General features: G+C 45.1%; 1 protein-coding gene across 1 annotated transcript; it reads left to right on the top strand.

Annotated features, from left to right (window-relative positions):
• The first annotated feature begins 1010 nt into the window (after positions 1-1010).
• On the top strand, positions 1011-24863 carry KLF9 (KLF transcription factor 9). Its single transcript, XM_079926770.1, has 2 exons — positions 1011-4001; positions 24330-24863. The coding sequence occupies exons 1-2, from the start codon at positions 3497-3499 to the stop codon at positions 24557-24559; spliced, it is 735 nt and encodes a 244-aa protein (XP_079782896.1). The 5' UTR covers positions 1011-3496; the 3' UTR covers positions 24560-24863.
• Positions 24864-25746: the final 883 nt, after the last annotated feature.

Below are 25746 nucleotides of genomic sequence, written 5' to 3'. Positions count from 1 at the left end.
ACAGTTCTAGTCTTCGAATGCCCGTGCTCCTCCCAGTTGGTTTGTGTGGATTTGAAATGTGTATTTACAAAGATTAACTTGGGGGAAAACAGACTTCTTATATTTATGTGGCATAATATATACTTTACTATAAATTATTCATTGCAATTTGGAATGATTCACATTGATCTGGGATAATTTGTTTTGCCAGAATTTTAATTGGGACAACCACATGCTGGCAAAACAGCATTAATTGGTTTAAATTATAATATGCACTCTAGTACAGAAAGGAAATCCTATTGTTGAAAACACAAGAAAAAATCCTGATGTAGGAATTATTACTTGTGAGATATCTGTATCTATCTATATCTATAGTTGTTTTTAACATATAAGCCTCATTGAGGACAGACTGCCTTTTCATTTCTGTATTCCCCCATGCCTAACTCACTGACAGAAACATAAATATCTGGAGAGTGAATACGTGGAAGAGGAGAAAAAGGAGAAAGCAGTCTACAGTTCTAGAATTGTTGGGTTTAAAAAGATATTCTAAATCAAGTAGTAGTTATGTTTTTAAGTGTGTGAGAGAAATTCATGTAAATGAAATCTGAGTTGTATTTTATTACTTTCTTGTATAGCTCTGAAATGAATGAGTTGGAAGAGTTCAGGGTTTATGTCCATTCCAAACAAAATTAAATTAAAGGGAGTTAAAGAGAAGAGGGCAAGAAGTAAGTCTACATAGAAAAAAACACAAAAACCTATGATGACTGACTTATTCAAGTTCCTGGATTACAATCTTCAAGGAAAGATACAAACTTTCCTTCTTTTCTGGAATAACCCCGATGTTAACTCTAGGGCTTTCTGCTCTCTGAAGGTGCCCACTGCAATGCCAGTTACAATGCAAATCTGAGAGACTGTATAGGCTGTGCTCATGGGAGTCCTGGAGAGATCTTGCTGGTATTTGTGGTGGACCTTAAAGAGGCAAGCAAATGTGAAATTTCTAACTGATCTTGTATCCTTGGGGACAGAGTTTGTCCCAGAAAAATCATGAAGTAGGCAGACTCCCTTGGGCTTCAGTGAATTCTTTTCTAAAATTAAGGGGATTGGAATACAAGAACTCTAAGATGGCTTCACTTTACATGTACCTACCACCTACCTTAGTAGGATGGTGACGATGATATTCTTAGTTGACCAGCACCCCCTTTCTAAGCTTCCCTTTCCCGTGTAGTCACCTACTGCAGGATCTTTCTGTACCACTTTAAAAGCAAAGTCGAAATAAACTACTGTAGACTTCAAACTAGAAGGGTAAATTTGAGACCCTTCCTTTAGAGACCAAGAACCTGATGTAACTTTCCCAAACCTTAACAAAGGCTAATCGCCAGTGGGGGGTATGGTTAGACCTCACTGGATCTACATCACAGAGAAACAGGTATCCCTCACACCCACTTAGGAAAATAAATGTATTTTTAATCAATTCTGCGGATAGTACACCTCCTGGAAGAGACATTGGCCCTAGATAGATTCTTTTCTCAGCTATCAAGATGGAAAACAACCCCATCATTCCTACAGAGGGAGAGGCGAACATAGTTAATCAGACTCTAAGAGTCATACTAATTGTTAATCAAGTAATGCCACAATATTCAATGGCTAAGGATCTCTGGCTGGTTCCAGTTCTTAAGAATCTGTTAAGCAGAGTTAATATTTCACAAAACCAAAAGAGTTCAGTTGTGAAGCCCGAAGAGCTAGGAATCAGATTTATGTTTTCAATGGAGTTCTGTCACAAGTCACTTTCTTGCGTCTCAGTCTTCATATCTGTTAAGTGAGGGAAGGGATACACGCCCTAACATCCCACAGGAGTCTGTGGAAAGAAAATGAGCTAAGAATGTTGTTTTTAAAGTTTTAAAAGTTATGCAGGGATTTTTGTCTCCATTTATTTTAGGGAGGTTACAATAGCGTCAAAACAAAACAAAAACAGCTTCCTTAGAATAAATTGCACGAGGGAAGGAGAGGAATTGAGGTATCACAAAAGAAAAGATGAAGCGTTTCAAAGTAAGACTAGCCAGACAGAAGAAGGACTATGCTTTAAAACAGAACTTTTGTCAGCTCTGCATTTTTAAGATGAATTAGTCATAGTTAATGTATTGGGTGGAAGAATTATTAAAAATCTGCCCCAAAGTATGCTGCATCCCGAAACGGAAAAACGAATTGATGCTTTCTCATTTGTGTTTATTCTTGAGCAACTTGGCCTGACATATTTAGTTGTTGTTTTTTTAAATTATTGACTCACTTTGCATTTATTTATCACCACTGCCCTCCCATACATATCTCGATTTTCCCATCAGCAACACAAAGTACAAGGATGTGTTCAGTTTCACTACAGCTCTTCGCGTTTACAAGTGTGCAGCGCTGGCCTTCGGAATGCCCTTCTGATTGGCTGAGCCAATGTCAGTGACATCAACCAACTTACTTTTGATTGGAAGACTGGTTGCTGGGACTGTAGCGTTTGCAGGAAGTCACTTAACTGTTTGCGAGCTGGAAAATGAAACTGAAGTTCTCTTTTGTCGTAAGAAGGAACGCAACCGAGTAGGGAAGGTGTATCCCACAGCTCCGCAAGCTGGAACGTGAGCCAAGAGGCCTGGACCGGCTAAGGGATTGAGAGACACTCCCAGAGATGCGCGGCTGCTCCTTTCCAGCCTCCCGGCTGTTACCCTTTTAAATGTCAGCGTTCGAGGCTGTAGAGGTAGCACGAGGCATCGAAACAGAACTGTCGGATTGGCCGCACGCCTCAGTTCTAGACGCACCTCTCCACCGAAAGACTGTTCTGACTGGCAGAGGAAGAAAGTAAACAGAGTTGAATCACCCTCCCCACTGGCCAATTGGAGGGGGTTTGGATTGTGACGTGATGGGATTCTGCGAAATTGTTACTGAGCGAGAGAATGCCGGAACGGTGCGGACCGGCAAGAGCAGGGGCTCAGAAGCCGTCAGTGGACTGGGGGAAAAGTGTCTCTTAGACCTGGCGCTTGGTCCGGCCCTTGCCACCCACGTCCGGGTGGTTGGGTGAATGTCCTAGGGCTTTGGCTGGACTGAAAAGGCGGCCGAGGGCGTGTACCTCTCTTGCAGTTTCCTCTCCCAGCGCCTCGGGGCGTTTTCGGTCGAATAAACTTGCGACGACCGCCACGTGTGGCATCTTTCCAGGGGAGCCGGCTCGGAGCAGACTGCGCGCCCGTCGGGCGGATTGCGCCCGGCTCTGGGCACCGGAGGCGGCGAGAGGCGGCAGCGCGGCGGAGCCCGGGGCCGTGGATGCTGCGTGCGGAGGCGCTGCCGGTTACGTAAAGATGAGGGGCTGAGGTCGCCTCGGCGCTCCTGCGAGTCGGAAGCGCCCCGCGCCCGCGCCCCCGCCCCCTTGGCCGCTGCGCCGCGCCGCGCCGCGCTCGTCGTCCGAGGCCAGGGCACGGCGAGCTGAACCTCCGCAGCCACCGCCAAGTTTGGCCGCGCCTCCGGGGCTGCTGTCGCCCGCACCATGTCCGCGGCCGCCTACATGGACTTCGTGGCTGCCCAGTGTCTGGTTTCCATTTCGAACCGCGCTGCGGTGCCGGAGCATGGGGGCGCTCCGGACGCCGAGCGGCTGCGACTACCTGAGCGCGAGGTGACCAAGGAGCATGGTGACCCGGGGGACACCTGGAAGGATTACTGCACGCTGGTCACCATCGCCAAGAGCTTGTTGGACCTGAACAAGTATCGACCTATCCAGACCCCCTCGGTGTGCAGCGACAGCCTGGAGAGTCCAGATGAGGATATGGGATCCGACAGCGACGTGACCACCGAATCTGGGTCGAGTCCTTCCCACAGCCCGGAGGAGAGACAGGATCCTGGCAGCGCGCCCAGCCCGCTCTCCCTCCTCCACCCTGGAGTGGCTGCGAAGGGGAAACACGCCTCCGAAAAGAGGCACAAGTGCCCCTACAGTGGCTGTGGGAAAGTCTATGGAAAATCCTCCCATCTCAAAGCCCATTACAGAGTGCATACAGGTTAGCGGCGTCTCCCTCTCCCACCCAACTCTCGGGTTAGTTAACCTTTGGCCGGGCAGCCTTTTCCTGGGCGTTAAAGGACACCACGCTCGGCCGAAAGGGTGCAAATACTTAGGATGAGATGCTGTTTAACTCTTTAAAATGATTGAACCGGTTAGAGACGGAAAGCTCAGTCCTTAATCGTCCCCAGCCTCTAGAAGCCACGGAGAGCCTTAACCTGGCGGGCAGAGTGAGTGCCGAGTGCCAGCCGATGTGCGTGGCTTCATGGGGAGTGGTGCCGCCCCTCCCCTGTCCCGCCCCGCCCCCCCCAGGACTCCCGCACCCGGCGACTCTGGGGCCACCCCACTTGGACAGACGCTGGCGGGGGTTGGGGGGCACAGTCAAATGGCGTATCTTTTATTTTACTGTCTTGTGGGATTGCCGCGAAGTGGCCGAAACCTGGAGAAGCGGCGCACATTATATGGAACCTTTTAGGGATGACTAAGGGCTCGGTTAGCTGTATGCTTGCTACTTTTCAGGGCCTGCCAAGGTGGTTTTAAATTTGGCCAAGAGTCCCCAGAGAGGTTTAAAATAACACTGCTTCAGGCAGCAGAGAAGTTTGATCAAGTGATGGTTGGTTAACTTCACAACTAGTTAGCTTTTTTAATGAGATTTCAGAGTGGATTTTTTCCCACGTGATTTAGGTCGCACCCGCCACCCTGAATAGAGCAGTTAGTGAGGAGGTGTGGTTCTTGCCGGAGGTCAAGGCTGATGATAATGAACGTTGGGATGTTCTGGAGGCCCCGTGGAAGGGTCTCTCCCAGGGAGAGCCAAAGGCAGGGCTGATCAGATGCATGTGGCTGGTAAGACATCTGCAGTATAAAATGGGCTTTGGAGACTTATAGGAACCTTGGTCAGCCAATTCTGTTGGTTCTGTTTCACATATTCAGAAAAAGTTGGAAAGCATTCACACTTGACCATGCTGTCTCCCCATCTTTAATAAGGTTCCTTTACAGCTGCTGTTCTGATAAGGAAGCACAGTGCTTGGTCCTCTCATGAACTCCTTTCCCTCTGTCCTATAACACCATGTTTAAGAGGAGGTTGTTGGAGTTACTTGGAAAGTATTGTCGTTTTTTGGTGTAATTGTTGGTACTTTTAAGATGAGGCCCTGGGCCTGTGGTTTCAAAATGATCATTGGCTGGTTTGGTTTGGTTTTGCTTATTTAAAGAGAGGCCACGTAACTGCATCTCATATTTTATTTCCTTTGGAAAGTGCTTCTTGTGGAGGTGGCTGCTGGCACAGGAGTAAAGCTGAATTTCCTCCTCATGGTTAATGCAAAATCAGGTTCTCTTTGCGGTTGTCATCTAGGTTGCCGTAAAACAGCACATTTTAAAGTTTGTGTCTGTAAGGTTGATGTGCCTGGCTTGGGGGATGTGACCTTTAGCGAGGCTCCCAGGGTGAAGTAGGGGTATATTAACCAGAGGGTGTTACTCACCAACAGCTGTTGGGCGGGCCTGGCTGTGTCAGCCATGTTCCCAGAGTTCAGCTCACAGGGACACCCACTGCCACCTTGAGCAAAGGCACTTTCTCCTTCAGGGAGCTGCCCAGTTGTGCAGTTGGGGAGGCCTGCGGAGCTTCTCTGTTAGCTCCCTGAGTCTGTCCAACTCAGAAGAGCATTCTGGGCCGTTCTGCTGAGTGATTTTCTCAGGCATATAGAAATGGCTGCTAATGTGTGCGTGCACGCACGCTGCTCTTTAATTCTCCATGAGGCAAGTGAGCTCAGTTGTTTCAGGAGAACCTTTTACACAGTCCAGAGTGGAAAACGAAGTGAAGTGTTAATCCCATTTTATATGCTACAGTCAGTCTTTTGAAACTAGTGATGTGGTAATTGCAGGTGTCTTATTTATGTTTGGGGGCTCTGTAATGCTAGGACATGGTTGGACAAAAACCTCAGCCTCTGTAAAGACTGTCAGAAGTGTACTCCTGCTAGAGAAGGTGTGTGCAAGGGATACTCTAAATAAGAGACTCGTAGGAGGTCTCATGCATTTGGAAGTTTCCCATTCAGCTTCCAGTTAGATTGTCTTTAGGGTGGGGTAGCATCTTGATTGAAAATTTTTTTTAAAATTTTTCTATTTTTTGCTGGTATTAAACCCAGAAGATGGTCAAGAGATAGCAATTGGAATGTCTGTATTTTGTGAAGACTTTTTAAGAACTAAAATTCCAGCCACACCCCCCCTGCACAATGTGGCCCAACCAGAATCCCTCCTGCTGCTTGCTCCTGTCCTCCTAGAGTCTCATACAGATGCCACTTTTATAGAACCAGTGGCTTTATTTATATATTTATTTGTTTTGGCCACGCTGCATGGCATGCGGGATCTTACTTTCCTGACCAGGGATCGAAGCGCAGAGTCTTAACCGCTGGACCACCTGGGAAGTTCCAGAACCAGTGGCTTTAGAAGTTGAGACACTTAAAATTGTGTTTAGTTCAGTGCAGTTATTTCTAGAGTATCCTAAGAGAAAAGACCCCTTTGAGGTGGACTGAGGTGGGTTCTGATTTGTCCTTCTGTTTCCCAGTTGTGAGATGTTAACCTAGTTCAGAGTTTGTAAACTAGAGGTCTGCTGCGGAATTTGCTTTGCAAATTTGTTTGGCTTGACTAGCACAGGGTTTGTAAAGATTTTGTTACTAACATGGAAAAATCAGGATTTCCACACAAATCCAGATTTCTGGCTTCTCTGGAAAAATCGAATGAACTGGCAATACTGCGTCTGAATTCCTGCCCAGCAACAATTGGCTTGAACTGACGGTTCTTTATATGAGGCAGTGTCCCTTATTTTAATCATTTACATGGTCTCTGTTGGCATTTAAGTTTGCAGTCTCTTCTCTATTTGAGCCTCAGTTTCTCAATCCACAAGATAGGGTACTATCTCTGAACTTGGATTCTTGTGCAAAGATAATAGTTTGTGTGTACTGGGCAGAGCTTAAAATCAGGAAACATAGAAGAAACTTATTTTTAAGTAGTACAGTACTTTACATTTTCTAATACTGTGTTCAGTTTGTTTTTCTTCACCCTCTAGATCAGATGTCTTCTCAGGTGATGTACCTCTAAAATTTAAGCAGTGGATCCATGGTTAATCTGAGAAAAAGTACAAGGAATATGAACTTTTCTGTCTCCAGACCTTTTGGACACTTTAGAGTGTATTTATTGTTTCTGATTAAGTATTAGACCCATTGGAGTACTTTTCCTGAAAACATACTGAGCTTATTATTTGAAAATGCAACCCACTTTAAGTTTATCTTGGCACACCTCACATCCACACGCCACCCCCCACCTCTGAGCACACACCCCAAATTGGCCTCCACAAACCCACACCCAAACCCACTGACTCCCCAGACCCTCTCCCACGTCCCCTCAGCCTCTCTAGGACCGCGAAAAGAAAAAAGAAAAAAGGATTATCCCAAGTTTCCTAACTTTGTGGTCACCCTGCGCATGCACACAGGCACACCCACGCACACATAGACACATGGGGGAATCTTTTGGAGAGGTAAACAACTGCATCCAAATTCCAGCTCAAAAGTCATCAGAACCAGCTGATGTAGAGTCATGCTAGGTTGCCATCGCAGTGATAGAAACCTTAGGCCTTACTTCCATGCCGGGTACAATTTTACTATCTTTTTGGAGGGACTTAAATCAGCTGTCCCCAAATGGTGACAGTGGGTTGAGCTTAAGGGCACTGCTTACAGGATTCTGCAAACCAGAAAGCCCTAAATCCCAATCAGCACACCCCAGTTTTGTGGGAAAAATTTTAAAACAACGTACTTTTTTAATAGGGCAGAAGGAAGTTCATGAAAAACAAGGAAAGACAAGAGCTGCAAAAGCAGCCAGCAGTGGCTGCTTCTGTTTCTCTTTATCCTGTTTGAACATTTCTCTGGGCTACCTATAATATCTGGTGGAGGGGACCTGGGTAGCTCCCACCATGGAAGTTATCCTCCAAACAGGAAATAGATTTTCTGGCCCCTCTAGCAACGTCCATCACTGGCTAGCTCTAACTCAGGCGGATTTCCTTCCCTGAGACTAAAGTTTTAAAAGTTTGCTTATACAGGAGCCAGGCCTGCTCTGTGCCTCGTGAACTCTTCTTCCTTAATTGCTACAAAAAGCTTTAGAGTCAACTTTTTGGTTCGGGAGAGTCTAGTACCATCAGAGGTATGAGAAGAACCCACTTCCGTTACCCAGGAGGCAGGGGTTGAGGGACAGGGCAGGGTGTTGAAATGGCCTCTGGGCAGCCCATTAATTCGCCCCTGCCCAGTCTTTCCCACTTGCTCTTCTCTTCCTGAGTAGAAGGGAGGCCCTGTGCCTTGGTCCTGAAGGAAACCACCTCTCTGCCCCCTTCTTCTTTCCATAATGCTCCCCAAAGTGATGTAGAGTGGTATTTTATAGTCTGACATGCTTCATCCAAGATGTATTTACAGTTAAGTCTGAGTGGGGCCTGCATAGATCATCGTTTTGCCACCTTTTCTTCCACTTTCTCTCCCCTAAGGAGATTAGCCATTTTTTCCCCTATAATTGTCCTCCCCCTGACATTTTAGTACCACAGACATACCGTAGAGCTGCTTATGTACTGTGCCCCTTTATAAGGCCACAAACCATTGTAATAGCTAAGACTTTTATAACCTGCCAAAGAGACAATCTTTGCCCTGTGGGGGCGATTTCACCCCCATCCCCATCCCCAGTGAGACTGTCTAGACCCAGGCTCATGTAACCTGTCGGGAAAAAATGAGAGCAAAGGACTGCAAACAGGCTCTAGCTGTGGAGGATGATAGGAGTCTAAGAATTGCAAAGGTGTCCTGCAGGGTTTGCTTCTGGGTTTCAGACAAGAGGCTAGAGGCTCCCTTGCTTCCAAGGAAAGATGGCCCACAGCTGCTTGAGCCCCAGCTCACTGCTGTAATCTCACCCTGGGGACTGAGGCCTGTGAGGGGTCCTAACAGCTCGTTATTCCTGGTCCTGGAGGTAGGAAGGACCAGTTGCTCCCTCCTCACTTCCCTCCCCCCACCACCCCATCCTTCATCATCCTGCACCTAGCTGCCCTAGCAAGACAAAGCGGGGTTGCCTTAGAAGAACTGCTGCTGCTGGCGGGATTACTGTCTCACAACAGAAAATACAAGTGGGGTAGAATTACAGATTGAAACCATTGTTTCCCGTGATTTTCCTCTCAAATCTGTGAGTGGTGAGAAGAGAGAGGGGAGGAATGCAAGTGGAGCCTGGGTCAGGGAGGGAGGTACCAGAGTCCACAGCGTGCTGTTTTGACGGTAACACCCCATTACCTTCAGACGCAAAGATGTAACCTGAGGGAAATCAATTCTTGAGACTCTGAACATAAGGGTCAGATATACATTCCTGGCTCAACTGTTGACGCTTATCCTAGGAACTAGTCATTCTGCAATGTCTGTGGGAAATTCCCCGATTTAACTTCCCAGGGAGAAACATCATGTGACATATTGGGAAAGTGGCTGACAATGGTCTTCCTTAAAAAGCTCATTGAGAAAAAAAGTGGGTGGGTGATTTCCCAGTATTCACTCGTTCAGGAGCCCCTAAAGCAACCTGACGTGGTGCCCTGGTTAGAGTCGGATTTCTTGACCATCATTTTGATTTCAGAATGCCTTATGATCGTGAGCATACTTGATTTACAAAAAAGAAAAGAAAAGCCAGCTTTGTCAATTTTGGTAGTCTTCCAAAAATTTTTTCCAGTTACTTTTTAAATTTTCTTTCCTCCTCTTGTCTGTTCTCAGGCTTGGAGAAAGAGCTTGCAGCATTCCAGGCCTCTGCTGCTAGAATCCTCCCCCACGTCCGACCCTCCCACCTTTTCCTAATGTTTCTCCAGCAAGCCCCGCCCCCACTGAAGAGCGTAAATTAGTGCCTAGTAATTGGTACAAAGGCAGTTTCTGTTTCTATGCAACACATGCAAAAAGGAGGGGCAAAGGAAGGAGAAAAGCCCACAGACAGTTAAAAAGGGAAAGAAATGGGATCCTCTGCTGTGGTCTTTGAGCAGTCCTGTCTCTTGCTCTGCCCCACTTTTTGTTGGGAAGTTAGTCACAGGCCTAAGCCCAACTCAGAGCATTTGGTGTAAGCAGTTGTTAGTATCAAAAGAATAGAATTTGGATGTTGGAAGTGACCTTGAGAGGTCATCACATCCATCATTTTGTCTGTAAAAAAGTGAATGCTTTTTTTTTTTAACCCTCTCAGATAGATGAGGATTGTTCCATTGAAGCATTGGGGGTGCTCTGGAGGGTTTGGAAGCACACCACCAGGGTTCAAAGTCTGGCTCTCTGCCTTGGCAGGCACGTAACGTTGGGCAGAGCGTAGAAGCTACCAGAGCCTCAGTTTCCTCAGCAGCACAATGAGGACATGGGGTCCTTGGAAGTTGAAGTGCTCCAGGCCGGAGCTTAGCCAAATGGAGATCTTCCTTCACTGTGAATTCTTTGCAGTTCTTAGGTTTGGATTCCTTTCCCCCATGGTCTCCTGAGGATTTTTCAATCTGGTTAACATTTTTTTGTTTTGTTTTAACCTTGGTTTAAAGAGCTGCTTTGCATTAACCAAATTAACGGAGTGAAAGGGCAGAGGGGGAGTCAGTCGGGGGTGGGGGTGTGGGGGTGGGGGGGGGTGGGGGTGGGGGAAGCTCTGCCCTTTTATTATGGGAGCGGCCAAGGCCATTGCTTGTGGGATTTCCTACTCCTCCCTTCCTGGAGCCCTCCCGAAACTTTAATACCTTTTTGGTGCTTTAAGGCCAGGAGTAGACATTTGTCTTATCCCAGCCTCAAATGGTCCCCTCAGCAAATAATAGGACTAACGTTAGTTATTATTCATAGAGAATGCCTTTCCCAGTAAGGGAGTGAGAGGCATCCATTTTTCATGCGTGGGATTTTCCAAGGCATCCTTTCTATTTGTGATTAAAGCCCATGTTTACAACGGTGCACCCGCAGGCTTCCCTTGTAATCTCAGTTTATCAGCCTTTCGAGTCTTGAGATGAGCATTGAACATCTGGATCTGAAATCTGAAGGTTCTAGAGCTGCAAGAACCAGTAAGCTCACCATCTAAGCCCAGGACCACTGGGCATGTGAATTTTTTTTTTTAACCAAAATTGAAAATGATCGCAAATTTGAACAGCAGAATGGAATTCGGCCCTGATTGAGCCCTTTTTTTGTTTTTTTTTTGAAGTGAGGACTTTATTTAAATAGATTAAAATAAAGAGACGGGAGCTTAAGTCATACAAAACTAATGACAAGGATTTGAAAAGCAGGCAGCAGTATTTTGTATTAAACAAAGTGTGAACGTTTTTCCGTGGCGAGTCTCCGTTGTTTTAGAAGTGCCTCCCAGAGGACCTGACTTGAACCGAAGTGGGGCAGTGAGGCAGGCAATAGACAAAAGCACAAAAATCCTGCCTGAGAATTATGGACATTTAATAACTGGAAGGAATCTTACAGATCCTCTTTCATCAGAGAGATGGAGATTTTTACCATCTCTCCCTTCCAGGGAGCCAGCTTTGATGAGACAGAGGCAGTCAGAAAAGCAGAGTAAGGCCTGTGAGAAGGAAACCAGGCCACCCTAAGGAACTTGAAGATGAGGGGTCTCCAGAGAGGTCTCTACCTTCAGCAGGGAGGCAGTAGGTAGAGCCAGTAGAACACCGGCTTAGGGGTCCCTCCGACCTGTGTTTGAATCCTGCCTCTGCCACTTTCTAATTATGAGAACTCTCTGAGCCTCAGTTTTCCCATCTGTAAAATGGAGTTCAGTAATTATGTATTCATAGAGTTTTTATGAAACTTAATTCAGATGAGGTATTTAATGCATTTAGCACAGTGTCTCCATATACTAAGTATTACAATTAAAAATAATCTACATGTGTTGGCCAGAAGCCCTTGAGGTGCTTAGAATTTTTGTTTACAGTTCCACATTAATCCAGCAGCAGCTCATTCATTTAAATAATACTTGTTATCGAGTAACTGTTACATGCAAAGAGGTGTGCTAGATGTTGACAGCAGGTACTGTGAATGTTGTGGATAATAATAGTGTTGATAGTAATAATAATTATAAATTATTAATACTAGTAATAATGCTATTGATAGTGACAATAATGAAGTATCCAGCATGTATTACACTCCAAGTTCCAAGCCAGATGGTTTACACACATTGTTACATTTAAACTCGCAGAAGTCCTATGCGATAGGAAGGTACTCTTATTCTCATTTTATAGGAGGAATTGGAGTTAGTTAACTTAGTCCAAGGTTACTCTGAAGTTTTCCTACTATGTTTCTAGGTGCTTGGAGTTGCACCATGAATGGTTGTTGACGAGGACTCCTTGGGTTTTTGCCAGTAGTAAGAGACCCTGTGTTTTGCATGGCTCTCTTGGATTTGGCCCCGAAGCCACCATTGTCTCTACTCTTGGGTTCTAGCTCTGGCTTCTGGTTTGTTTTTATGAAGCTTGGTGAGGAATACCTTCAGAAATCATGGACCTGGCCAAACCTATCCTGTATTTTCCAGTAGCTATCCAGAACCTTCATCCTTCCAATTGAAAAAGATCCCATTTGTGGGTCCACAGCTGTTTTAATCAAGCCTCTTGGTTGTAAGGAACAGAACCCAAACTTGGACTGGCTTAGTAAAAATGAGAACTTCATAGGTTGCCATTTCCGCCGCCTTTGGGGTCACTCTAGTGTTAGGGATCTCTGGATACAGGTGGTCAGTGCCTTCCTCTCTCCCTGGCCCAGCCTTGCTCTCCTCTGCTTTGGCTTCATTCACCCGCAGGCTGTCTCTGAACGGTGGTAAGATAGCTGCCAGCAGTTCGGACTTCCATCCTGCCAATTCAGCAAGCCCTGTGGAAAGACAGTTCCCCTTTCCTAGTGATTCCAGCAAAAGCCCCAGGCTTCAGGCTTCAGAACACAGAATTTTGTGCCTGTCCCTGAACTCAGTCACTGTGGCACAGCTGGGTCACATCCAACCTCTGGGCCTGGGATGTGGGGTCGCCCGCCTGGAATTACGTAAACTCAGAGTGAGGAAGGAATGGTTTCCAAAAGGAAATTCAAGGTGTGCTGTTTATCACCCCAAAGAGGCAATAGGTGCCAGACAGGCAAAACCAGCAGCTGTTCATTCGATCCACCCATTTAGAACTACAGACAGGATATTCCCAAAGGCAGAGTTTGACAAAATGAGAGACAGATTAGTATGACAACAATTTCTCTCATTTTTCTCCCCTTTGAAGAGAAAGAGCTCTGAACTCTCTCTGGAGTTCAACCTATAAGATAACTGTATACTAAATATTCTTTGTAAAAGATAGATTATTTCAACACGTATTTCTTATCGTCAGGATCAGCCCCATAGGCCCTGCTCAGTGGATGTTCTAGAAGCCAGTACCCAAAACCTCACACGGAACACGTATAGCGGCAACAATGTGATCAGTGGCACCGTTCACTTGGTCTTAATTCCAGTCGTCTGTTTTAATGCCCAGAGAAATGAATTGTGTTTACATGAACGTTTGTCACCCTGTGTGCTAATAGAGAGAGGCCTTGTCTTTACAAAGACGAGCTGTTTATATGGTGGTTCCCAATGGGATTCAGAAATCTATTCGGTGTACGTAATGCCCAAAAACACCGCAATAAATCGTAAGAGGCAAAAATTAGATCTTAAAAATAACTTAAAAAAACATATAAAAATGACTTAAATCCCTATGCTGTCATAATTCTACAGTAGTTTTGTACCATTGCTGTTTTAATGAAAATAAGCAGAATGACAAGCAAACAGCTGCTTTCCCCCGTGGGTGTTGCAATTCATACCCATGGCCAGCCACAGGATGCTTGTCTGCTGAGCATTGCCCACCGAAGCGGGGGTTCCCAGTGTGAAAGAGACAGTCTGCACCTCTGACCTGAGTCATGTTTTCTCAGTGCCCTGCTTGCTCCCAAACTTCAAAGCGCTGTCCAGGAACGCCTGCCCCAGGAGGGCTGAGGGAGTCAGGCAGGGGCTGTTTGGTAAGAGCTGGACAGCTCAACCCTGCCGTTCTTCGTGGTCTTTGGTGACAAACACCAGACTGTATGAATTAGTGGCTCACTCCGTAAAAGCTGGAAAAATGATGTGTTGATGGCGCATGTGGCATGTGTGAGTAGGATCTGTGGTCATTGCAGCCTTACTCTCATGCCAGCAGTGTACAGAGGTTGAGCCCGGAGAGAAACAGCTGGAAACCTGATGCTGGAGCACCGTCACTAGTCACTCTGGGTCACTGCGAGTGCCGTGACCTGAGTGGCAGGTAGAGGAGGCATCCACTAACCAGACAACAGCCTCCTGTGTCTTCCTGGTTTGCTCATTGTCTTTTCTGAGCCAAAGAGAACTGAGTTCTCTTGAGCCCCCCTGCCCTCCCCACCATTTCTGCTGTTGGTGGACAAACTTTATCTTGGCAATTTGGGGTCTCTCAGTCTCTTTTGTGTTAAGTTTTATTCTCTTTTGGGTACATAGTCACAAAATCAGAGTTCTCTCTGTCTCTCCTTTTGCCTTTCTTTCTCCTGGGAGTGATCTACTTGGTGGGCAAGAGCCTCACCTCTTCTTCCGGCATCATGGAAGGGCTGTCCGTGTTGCGTGCCATCCTTTGACCTTGCTGGTCTCCCCCAGGGTGCCCTATACCAGCTTGGGTCCTGGTCCTCAGATGAAACATTAGGAGGGGTGGAAACTTAGGCAAACACTTGAGACCCTTTTCTCAGCGTGGCTACCCAGCTCCTCAGGTGCCCTGGTGTGTGTGGCGACTTCCCTAGAGAGGCTCAGACAGGCTCCAGGCATGCCGTGGGCCAGGCAGCAGTGGTCGGCCTCTGGGACTGCCCAAGACTGTTTCTAATAGGAGAGTCCAGAACGCTTGCACTTCTCAGACCTCTGTATCTGTTCCCTAAACACAGCTCCTCCAGTTTCTCTCCCTATAGCTCAGGTCTTGCTACGAAGCTCTGGCAAATTAAGAGAATTTGAGGATTTCAGGGTCTGCTTTACATTTTTAAAGCTCTATTTTGAAACCTCAAGCTTAGCAGCAACTTACTTGTTTTAAACTGTCTCTTCCCTCCCCGAGGCAATGCATCTGGAAAGGAGGGCCTGGGAGTAAGTGGATTAGAAAAACACGGAAAAGGCTGTCTCTACATTTAGTTAAGGCCTGTGTTCTGCTTTCACCTCTAATCTCGTTCAGTGCTCAGAACTGAAGCTAGAATTTGAAAACTGGTTCTAAGGATGTCCTTGGGCGAGTCATTGGCTCTCTTGAGTTGGCTTCATCTGAAACAGGATGGGTTTGAATTAAGGTGGTCATAAACATAACCCAGAATGCAAAGATTCAAAGAATCTACGTTCTCAGCATAGCTTTGCCATCAGACTTACATATCCTGTTCAATGTTTAGTGCCTAGTAGGTTATTTACTATTTCTCTTTTCCACAAAGAACTGGGCAGAGGCAGTACAGGCTGGGATGGGAGGAAGAATGCAGTCGTGGGAATTGGCTAATCTGGGCCTGGACCTAGCTGTGTGGACGTGGGTAGGTCACCTTACGTCTCTGCCATTTCAGAGTGGCTGAGCTGGGGGCCAGGTAATGGAGACATCAAGGCATAATGATATATCTCTTGCTGGGTTGAGAACCTAAAGAGGCAAGACTCTATTGTCTGTTGTCTTCCTTTCTGAGGTCCTGGCACATGTGCCATCTCACAGATCAGTTGAGGTTGGGAATGTGCAAGCAATATTCGGACAGGCTTGCTTCCAAATAGCTAGGCACCAGCTTCCGGTGAGGAAGTACTGCATGGCAGACGTTACAGACACCCACTTCCCAGTTCAGAACCTCAAGTATGGAGACAGGCTGCTTTCCACAGATAATCACAGGGACCAAGAAGTAAAATCTCACATCCAGACTCTATAGTGAGTCCATTGTATCAACAAATGAAATGTAAAAGGAAACCAAACCACAAGAGGGATTCAGAGAAGAGAGGCCAGGAGCAAACCATAATGTGATTGGGATGGCATTCAGGCAGGATTCTTCTGAAGCTATCAAGAATTTTTATCTTTTTAGGACATCTACCTGTGTAGGTAGTAGCAACATTTCTGGCGAACAGGAGGCTTTTAACTTCTTGATTTTTGAGTTTGATATTAATTGGAATGATTTATGCAGGGAAATGTAGAATTGGCTGTACCCAGACGATGCAAGTGTATGGGTGCTTCTGCACTTGGGTGTGGAAATGAAAAACAGTAAAGCAAAGCTCACATTTTTGTACCTGCAGGTTAGCATTGCTTTCCCATGGGGAAGGAGGACCGATCATAATGGACAGTGGGGTGTCAATGGCTTCGGGTTGCGGCAACTGTGTGGGCTGGTGCTCCACCAGGAACACTGCGCTGGGCTCTGGGCTTTGTGTATGTGCGCCTCTTTCTCCCCCTGCTTCCTAAGGGGCCTGCTCCTTGGTGGGGCAGCCCTGCCATCGCTGCCTGTGTCACTTGGTATCTGAAGGGAGATTCCTGTCTCTTCTCGAAGGAGAGGAGGAGGTGGGGGAGGAGTGAGAAAACACATGTAGCTTACTCTGAAAGTTTCTCACTTTATAACAATTTGAGAAGGAAGCAGAAGGATTCTTTGCCTTTCTTTGGTCTTGGACACTGGAGTCTATTTCTCAATAGAGTGTAAACCACCCACCCCTTGAATGGAATCGAATCTTGATCAACCCATTGGTGGAAAAATTTGAACTCATATGCATCAAAACAGTTGTTACCTTTGTTTTGTGTAAGACTTTTCTGACTTCTGATTATAAAAGAAATTTGTACTTGCTTAAAAAAATCAGAAAACATAGGGGAAAATTACAAAAAGAAGTAGAGGTTATCCCCTCACCTGTAGATAACTATTGTTCATATTTTGCATATATTCTTCCAGGATTTTTCCTCTCCTTAGAAGTTCACACACATACACAGCAGATCATGCACTGCTCTTTTCACTTAGCCGTGTATTGCTAACATCTTCTGTAGAGAATAATCTAGTACCTTTTTAACAGGCACATATTATTCCACTGTATGGAACACTAAAGTATTAAACCAGTTCTTTATTGTTAGACATTTAGGTTGTCACCAAGCTTTACCTTTTATAAACAATGTTGGTATCCTTTTATATTTTTGTGTTCCTCCCTAATTGTTACCACAAATAATTCCTGGACAAATGTATCGCCAGGTGGTCCTGGAACAATTCTGATTTCCACCCATGCCTGTTTCCTCATGCCACCATCAATGATAGGTATATGAACATACTTTTTAACACTTTTACCAGCCTGATGTGTATTTCATTGGTGTCTTGATTGGCATGTTTTGATTACTTATGAGATTGACTATATTTTCATATATTTATTAATTGGATGTTAGTAGTTCTTATTTTATAGATTACTTGTTTGCATCCTTGCCCAATTTTATTAAGTTGGGCTATTCATTTTGATTTGCTAGTGTCCTTTCTGTACCACAGATTTTAACCTTTTGTCATAGGCTGCAATTTCCTTTATTTGTTCACTGTTTCGGTTCTTAAATTTTTTTTTTTTTTTTTTTTTTTGCGCTACACGGGCCTCTCACTGTTGTGGCGTCTCCCGTTGCGGAGCACAGGCTCCAGACGCGCAGGCTCAGCAGCCATGGCTCACGGGCCCAGCGGCTCCGCGGCACGTGGGGATACTCCCAGACCGGGGCACGAACCCGTGTCCCCTGCATCGGCAGGCAGACTTTCAACCACTGCGCCACCAGGGAAGCTCCCCTGGTTCTTAAATTTTTTTACTTATGTGTGTGTGTGTGTGTGTGCATATGTATCTTACCATGCAGAAGTTTAACATTTTTAAGTATTTTAAAACTATCCTTCAAATAGGGTACTGCCTTTGATTTCATGTTTAGGAAGTCTCTCCCTATTCCGGGATTCTAAAAATATTCACCTATATTTTCTTTTACCTTTATGGTTTTATTTTTTACATTTACGTGTACAGTAAATGTAAATAATTCCATCTGGAATTTAAGTGTAAGGTATAAGGGTAGGGATCCAGATTTAATTTTTTTTTTTTTTACCAGATATCTATGCCATTTATTGAATTAAACATTCTTTTCTTCACTGATTTGAAATGCCCATCCCTGTAGTCTTGGGTTTATCTTCAGACTTGACTCTGCTCCACTGATTTGTCTTTTCCTATGCTGGTATCGCACTATCTTAATTTTTGCAGCTTTAATCATACATTTTAATAACTGGTATTGCAAGTGCTCATTTATTATTGTTCTATTCCAAAATTGTCTTGGCAAGTGGAGGGTATTTATTCTTCCCAATGAACTTTAAAATAATTTTGTCAAGTTCAAGAAAAAAGAATTTCTATGGTGTGTGTTAATTTCATAGATGAATTTGTACAGAATTGCCATATTCAGAACATTGGGTCTTGCCATCAATGGGACATGGGAAATGTCCCATTTATTCATTTCCTTTCATATCGTAGTTTTATGATTTTCTTCATGCAGGTCCTGAACTTTATTGGTGGGCTTATCCTGACTGACTATGCTTAGCATATAAGAAAACCATTGCTCTTTTGTATATTTACACCTATGAATGCATGTTTTTCTTCAATTGTTTTATTGAAGCATAGGTGATTTACAGTGCTGTGCCAGTCTCTGCTCTGCATTTTTAACTTTTGTTATCTTAGACTTTCCAAATAGGAAGTTGTATCAGTTGCAAGTAATTCTTATTTTGCCTCCTCCTTCCCACAATTTACTTCTTAATTTGTTATCTAATTGCACTCACTAGCATTTCCTGAACAACGTTAAATAGCTACAGTGATTGGGGCAGGAGTCCATTCCTGCCTTGCCTGACTTCCGTGGGAATGCGGCCTTCATTTTACTGCTGACCCTGCTGGGGAAAGGTCTGAATCTATATTTTCTATCCTGTTAAGGAACTATTTTGTTTTCCTAAAAGCTTTTATTAGGGATGGATGTTGAATTTTATCAGATATTGTTCTGCATTTATGAAGGCAAGATATGAGTGTGGGTGGGGGTGAATTTAACCTATTAAATGACATGTAATATCATTATGATTTTCCAATATCAAATTATCCTTTTATCTCTGGAATCCTAGTTGCTTTTTTGTAATTAAGAAAAACACTATTTTTCCTCAAGAAACAGCCTTGATTTTGTACATCTGTGCGAAGCTATGATTATTAATTGACATTTTTAGAGTTCTATTTTGAAAAGGAGGCCCAATTCCCTTAGATTTGTTTTACTAGATTGGGTTACTTTTCCTCAAAGCAGTGGAAGCTTCAGAGTTGGTATTTTTAACCCTCTTAAACCCAATTAAGTTTAGCCCATTTGGGGCTCTTCTGTGGAGTTGTGGGAGGGGAAGAGAGAGGATCAGAGGGGGGAGGGGGAGGGTCGAGACCCTAGGCCAGGACTGCAATGGCTGTCCATCTGAGCTCTGGGGAGCTTGGACAGGGCTGGATATATCCAGTTAGCAATCCCCGTATTTGTCCTCATTCTCCCTCTATATGGAAAGCTCACCACTGTTCACTTCACGACTTTACCGAGAAGAATAAGCTTCACTTGACATCATCAACTAATCACCGGGTAGGGTGGAGGCTCCTTAAAAGCAATGAGCCATCAAGTTAGCGAGTGCATAGCCAGAAGGCCCCCCCTCCGCTTCTCTTGAACCCACTGGAGACCCAGGAGAGTTCTGGAGGCCTGACCTGTCTCTGCAAAGAAAGCCTTTTACACGTTTGATGCAGTGTTCAGTAGCCGTTTTGATCCAGTATGTTTTATACTCAGAGCTGAGTCTGTCAGTGAGAGGCGCTGAGCTTGTTCTGAAGGGGAAGGGAAGTGGTATATAAATAATGAGAATGCACAGAAACTTGTGCTGTTACCAGCTCTGCTCCAGTAAAGCAGACTTTATTGTGTCACTGCCTCTGGGTGTGTTTTCCTGTGAAGACCAGAAATAAAGCACGAGTACATGTCTGTCCTTTTTTATTTTTTTCCCCCAGGAGGATGGTAACTCTCTCATTAATACGAAAGACAAGTTTAAATATTCTTTAACTGATAGTTGCTTTACCATATGATTTGTTCTGTATAAAGAAGGTTAACCATTCTTTTGGGGGCCTTAGCCTTGAGCTGAAAGGAAGGGCCTGGGGCTTCCCTGGTGGCGCAGTGGGTGGGAGTCCGCCTGCCGATGCAGGGGACACGGGTTCATGCCCCGGTCCGGGAAGATCCCACATGCCGCGGAGCGGTTGGGCCCGTGAGCCATGGCCGCTGAGCCTGCGCGTCCGGAGCCTGTGCTCCGCAACGGGAGAGGCCACAGTGGTGAGAGGCCCGCGTACCGCAAAAACAAAAAACAACAAAAAAAAAACACGTATCTTTTTCTAGATACCTTAATATGTGTCTATCAGTAACTAACATGTGGAAATGCATCCTATAGTACAGGTTGTATGCAAACTCTCCACTGGGTTAAAGAGGTGGTTGATTTCATAGGGCTGCAAATTGCAAATCCCCAAGAAGAATCCAGGTCCCCTGAACACACACTGCTTGGCTGGCACAGTGTTTCATCAAGTGTCGAATTTGAATGCCTTTATGTGTGGAAAGCACTCCCCAGTTGGCCCCAGATTCCTCTACAATCCATGGTCTAATATACTTGGCATTTCACCCACTTTTCTTATGTGTCTGGCTCCTGAAGACATTTGGAATTACAGATTCTGGTGTACACTAGATAGAAATTCAGGCCTGCAGGTTGAGATCAGGGGTCAGCCAACTTTCTATAAAGGACCAGATAGTAAATATTCTAGGTTTTGTGGTCCGTACGATCTCTTATCACTACTCAACACTGCTGCCGTAGTGAAAAAGCAGCCACAGGTAATACATAAACAATGAGTATGATTGTGTTCCAGCAACTCTGTATGCGGACATGAAAACCTGAATTTCATATAACTTTCCCCTGCCACAAAATGTTACTGTTCGGTTTTTTTCAACCATTTGGTAAAAACTAAGTATAGGAATGGTGTTTATTCCAGCAGGTCAGATTTGACCTATGGTCCATAGTTTGCTAACCCCTGATTTTAGATCATTGACCAAAAGCCCCTAATGCTTTTCCAAAGGATCTGAGAAAAATCAAAATGATTCTAGAGCTTTTAGACCAGCAACTCACTTCCAAGTAGATCTATTTTTAAACGCTTGGAAACTGTAAGCTTGAATTATACACGTTATATGAATCTAACAAAGGCTACTGTTGGCTCTTATTTGCTCTGGGCTCTGTGGGTGACCCTGTGTCTCTGAAGCACTCAGGGAAAAGGATGCTAGGTCAATGACAGCACCTGGATTAGAAGCAATGAGAACAATCACATGCCAACTGTGAGGGGCAGTGAAGAGTGTGTAGCCATAAGCTAGACCGAAAGGGAATCCGACGGGAATGGACCCTGATTACACTTGAAATCTTTGTAAATCATAAGCATATAAATGCTTAATAGATCTCCAGTACATGCAGCTGATTCAGGCTTCATGACGATTTCCCACTGACTATCACTTCCATCTTGTTAAAACAAGGGGTGCCTTATTTCTTTTCCAGTCTTAGCACACAGTAGAGTGGTCTTCTGACCCATTTTTCCCACAATGGACACAGATCCGTTCAAATAAATTAATCTCCCCTCATGACTCGCTTGAAAGAAACATGTGCCGGTGAATAACTAAACCACATTACCACTCCTTCAAGGAAACAACCTCTGATGGGTGTCTGTCCTAACAAGTGTTGAGAAAACACAGAACTTTTCCTTGTCATTGTTTTCCTCCCCAGCAAATCCTCAAGCAGTGGAGAGAGGGCTTCAGGAAAGGGACAACAGACAGGGGTTTTTGGTCTGTTGTTTTTTTTTTTTTACAACTTATCACGCTATGAATTCTAACTATTCATTATATTTTTTAACATAACATGTTTAAAGAACACTTCTCCCATAGATTCTTCATTTGGGTTAGTGAGGACTTGGCTGCAGTCTGATTCAGAAATAGCCCGGAAATATTCCTGTGGTCTGGGAACTTCTGAGCAGGATTTGGTCACCTGCGCGACCTGGAGTTTGAGCAGACTCAGCGCGCACACGCGCACAGAGCTGAGGCCTTTACTAAATGCTTGACAGCACAAGTAGCACGGAGGTCAGACGGGATGCTGTCCTTGCCCAGCGAAGCTTAACCTTGTTGGGTTATGATAACCTGCATTTTGCCTTTTGCTCAGAAGTTCTGCTGAACTGGGTAAAAATGCTTTTTAATCCAACAGAAGTTGCAGAAGTGTAGCTTTCAACTCCATGTCATTGGATTTTTCAGAGGCTTCAGTCTGAAGCTCCTCTTTTCCTCTCCCTCTCATCTTGGCCCTCTGAGTATCCTCGTGCATCATCCACCTTGGGTAGGGCTCAGGGCTCACTGGCTTGCTATTGCCTTTTGCTGCTGTGGCTTTGCAGCTTAGAGCTCAGTGAGGAAATACTTATACTTAGACCTGTGTATAGTGAATCTGTTTATACAAATTTGTTTTGCCCACATCAGGTTTCCCATAAGAGCAGGTAGGTTGTACATGGCGTGATGGCTATATCTCTGCTTAGAGAACAGCAAGTAAAACCTTAGTCACGAAGGTGATAGAGGTATTTTGTTGTTATTATCTTTATTTTCACATCTCTGGCACAGGTTAGGAGAAGCTGGGGGAAAAGAATCATTTTTGGATGACTCAGATGCACCACGCTGCGCAGCTCCAGGCCCTTTGAGCCTCTCTCTGGGTCCCAGGAAGGTGGGAACAGGAGTGAGAAAAGATTCACTCCTCACACCTACCTAAGGAGTGTCTGGAGAGTTCTGTGGAAACCAGAGTCTGTGTCCTGAGTCTGTGAAGCAGCTGCTTTGGGCTGTGCTTGGAAAGGTGTGAGGAGTAGGTAGGCAGGTGCTCAGAGCTGGGGGGTGGTGACAGTCACTCACAAGAAGAGCAAGCAAGACTCTGATCTTAAGCAGCTCTTTCTGCCTTTCTGCTTGTGTGTGTCCTGCCCAACAAACATGGACACAGACTCTCCCCTGCCAATGCAGGGGTCAGGAGGCCCCCAGTGCTGGCCTGATCATGTCTGGAGGGCGGGCTTAGCTGCGTTTTAAGTGGGACGGGGAGACAATAGCGTGAATCTGAGGAGAGCAACCGTAATGGGAGGGATGTGGAAACTCTGACAAGTGTTAAGCCTCATCTGTAAAATGGGCCACCTCCGTGGGGTGTCCTGTAAGAAGTCAGTGAGATAATGCGTGTGAAACCCTTAGTGCTGTGCCTGCGCTTATGTTATTATTTTAGAATTATGTGAGTTCTTCTTTTATGAGAAATATGGAAGAAACTGGGATTGTTTCAACTAGATCAGAAGAGATTAGAGCATGGCATGATAGCAGTCTTCAGATAGTTAAGGGATTATTATGTGGCAGAGGGAAAAAACTAATTTTTAGTGTTAAGACAATATAACTTAAGATATGGCCTTCGCAGGAAGGCAGGTTTCACATCAATAAGAGTGTTTATTACAGGGATGCTCAGAAACAAGCAGGCTTCCTTGGCAGGTAAGGGGCTCTGCCACCGGAACTGCTCAGGCAGAGGTTGGGTGGCCAAACACTCAGGAGCTTAAGGGGAGATGCCTGCCTCTGGTGGGAGGTTGGTTGGATTAGATGCCCCAGTTCTCTTCCATCTGTACAATGCCAGGAAGTTTAGCAAAGGGCTAAGGTTTTTGACTCCTCGGAGAGAACTCGTGAAACCAGCAACCGTGTAGACAAAAACTGGAAAATATAGTTTCCAGGGCTCTTGGGGATCCATTGGGTACAAATAGCAAGCTCATTTACCTAGAGAAGATGATTCTCAGCAATTTCTTCATGGTATTACTTTGTTAGGGCTGCCATGACAAAGTACCACAGACTGGGTGGCTTAAACAATAGAAATTTATTTCTCACCGTTTTGGAGGCTGGGAGTTCAAGATTAAGATGTTGGCAGAGTCAATTTCTTCTGAGGCCCGTCTCCCTGGCTTGTAGCTGGCCGTCTTCTCCCAGCATCTTCACACAGCCTTTCCTCTGCAAGTCTGTGACCTAATCTCCTCTTCTTATAAAGACACCAGTCATTAGATTACATGACCTCATGTAACATTAATCACCTCTTTAAAGACCCTATCTCCAAATACAGCCACATTCTGAGGTACTGGGGGTTAGGACTTCAGCCTATGAATGGGGGGCACACAATTCAGCCCAGAACACAAAGGAGTTATTTCCTGAGTCATGGGGATGGTTGACCAGGACCAGCCTGGAGAATTTCGGTTACACGTTCTTTAACCTGTATCCCTGATTCTCTTCTTTTAGGTGAACGGCCCTTTCCCTGCACGTGGCCAGACTGCCTTAAAAAGTTCTCTCGCTCCGACGAGCTGACCCGCCACTACCGGACCCACACGGGGGAGAAGCAGTTCCGCTGTCCGCTGTGTGAGAAGCGCTTCATGAGGAGCGACCACCTGACCAAGCACGCCCGGCGGCACACGGAGTTCCACCCCAGCATGATCAAGCGATCCAAAAAGGCGCTGGCCAACCCTTTGTGAGGTGCTGCCCACCCGAGCCAGGGAGGGACGGACCCGGAAGGACGAACTACTCCCAGCGAACAGACAGACAGGTGGGAACCACGGCCCAGAAGAGGCGCGCTGCCAGCACAGGAAGTCGCTGTTCTTTGGTCACTAGTCTAATTTTCCTCTCCCTGCGTTGTTTTTAAAAAGCACATTGTAGCCTAAGATCAAAGTCAACACTTGGTCCCCCTTGCAGAGGCAACTCTGAACCGTCTCTGACTGTCGGAGGGAAGATAAATGCTTTTTTTTTTTTTTTCCTCTCCTTAATTTTCTTTTGGGGGTGGGTGGAGGGGTGGCAGGTGTGGGGAGGGGGTTAAAGCCAAGACTGGGGTAGAATTTTAAAGATTCAACACTGGTGTACATATGTCTGACTGGGTGAGTTGACTTGTAGCATCACGCAGTGATTCTGGGCCCTTTCTGCTTGCTGTCTCTCAGAATTGTTTTCTTACCTTTTAATGTAATGACGAGTGTGCTTCAGTTTCTTTAGCAAAACCACTCTCTTGAATCACGTTACCTTTTGAGATACGAAACGCCATAGCACAGCTGTCTTTATGCAAGCAAGAGCACATCTACTCCAGCATGATCTGTCATCTAAAGACTTGAAAACAAAAAAGTTACTTATAGCCAATGGGTAAGCAGTATGAATTTATACTAATCAAGACACACCTTTGAAAGGTTACTGTAAGTACAGAACTTTCAAACCTTGCTTTGTATGAATTGTACTTTTTGAACATAAGCTGCACTTTTATTTTCTAACGCAGAGGTTGAATAAGTTAAATACATGCTTTAAGGATAGAAGCAGACATTCTGTTTGGAACCACGTTATAATCTGCTTATTTTACAGTATACACGTTTCCCTATGAAATCATGGCAGAGATGTGAGGGCAGAATATATACAACAGACGCTGAAGGAGAAGGAGGGTAGTATATATATATTTTAATTTAAAAAAGAACAAACAATTTTAACTCTATTAACTTTTCCAAAATTTCCGGTCCTTTTAATTAACCTCTTCTTATTGTACCATAATGCCACGAAGGGCGAGGGCTTTGACTCTGTTGGGTTTTATTTGAATGGGTGCATAACAGTAACTAGCTCTGGAAACGTTTATTCTTTGGGGAAGAGGTTTGTCGGTTACCGTCCCATGTTCCTACAGAACCGCCACTAA

This window comes from Stenella coeruleoalba (genome assembly GCF_951394435.1).
Source record: "Stenella coeruleoalba genome assembly, chromosome: 7".
NCBI classification, from domain to species: Eukaryota; Metazoa; Chordata; class Mammalia; order Artiodactyla; family Delphinidae; genus Stenella; species Stenella coeruleoalba.
The sequence above is the reverse complement of the archived record's forward strand: the minus strand, read 5'-3'. Positions and strand labels throughout refer to the sequence as shown.

What these genes read in the sequence shown, in the direction of transcription:
- KLF9 (XM_079926770.1), top strand. Translation starts at nt 3,497, where the DNA reads ATGTCCGCGGCCGCCTACATGGACTTCGTGGCTGCCCAGTGTCTGGTT. An exon ending in CCATTACAGAGTGCATACAG is followed by an intron (nt 4,002 to 24,329) that starts GTTAGCGGCGTC and finishes CTCTTCTTTTAG; the next exon opens with GTGAACGGCCCTTTCCCTGC.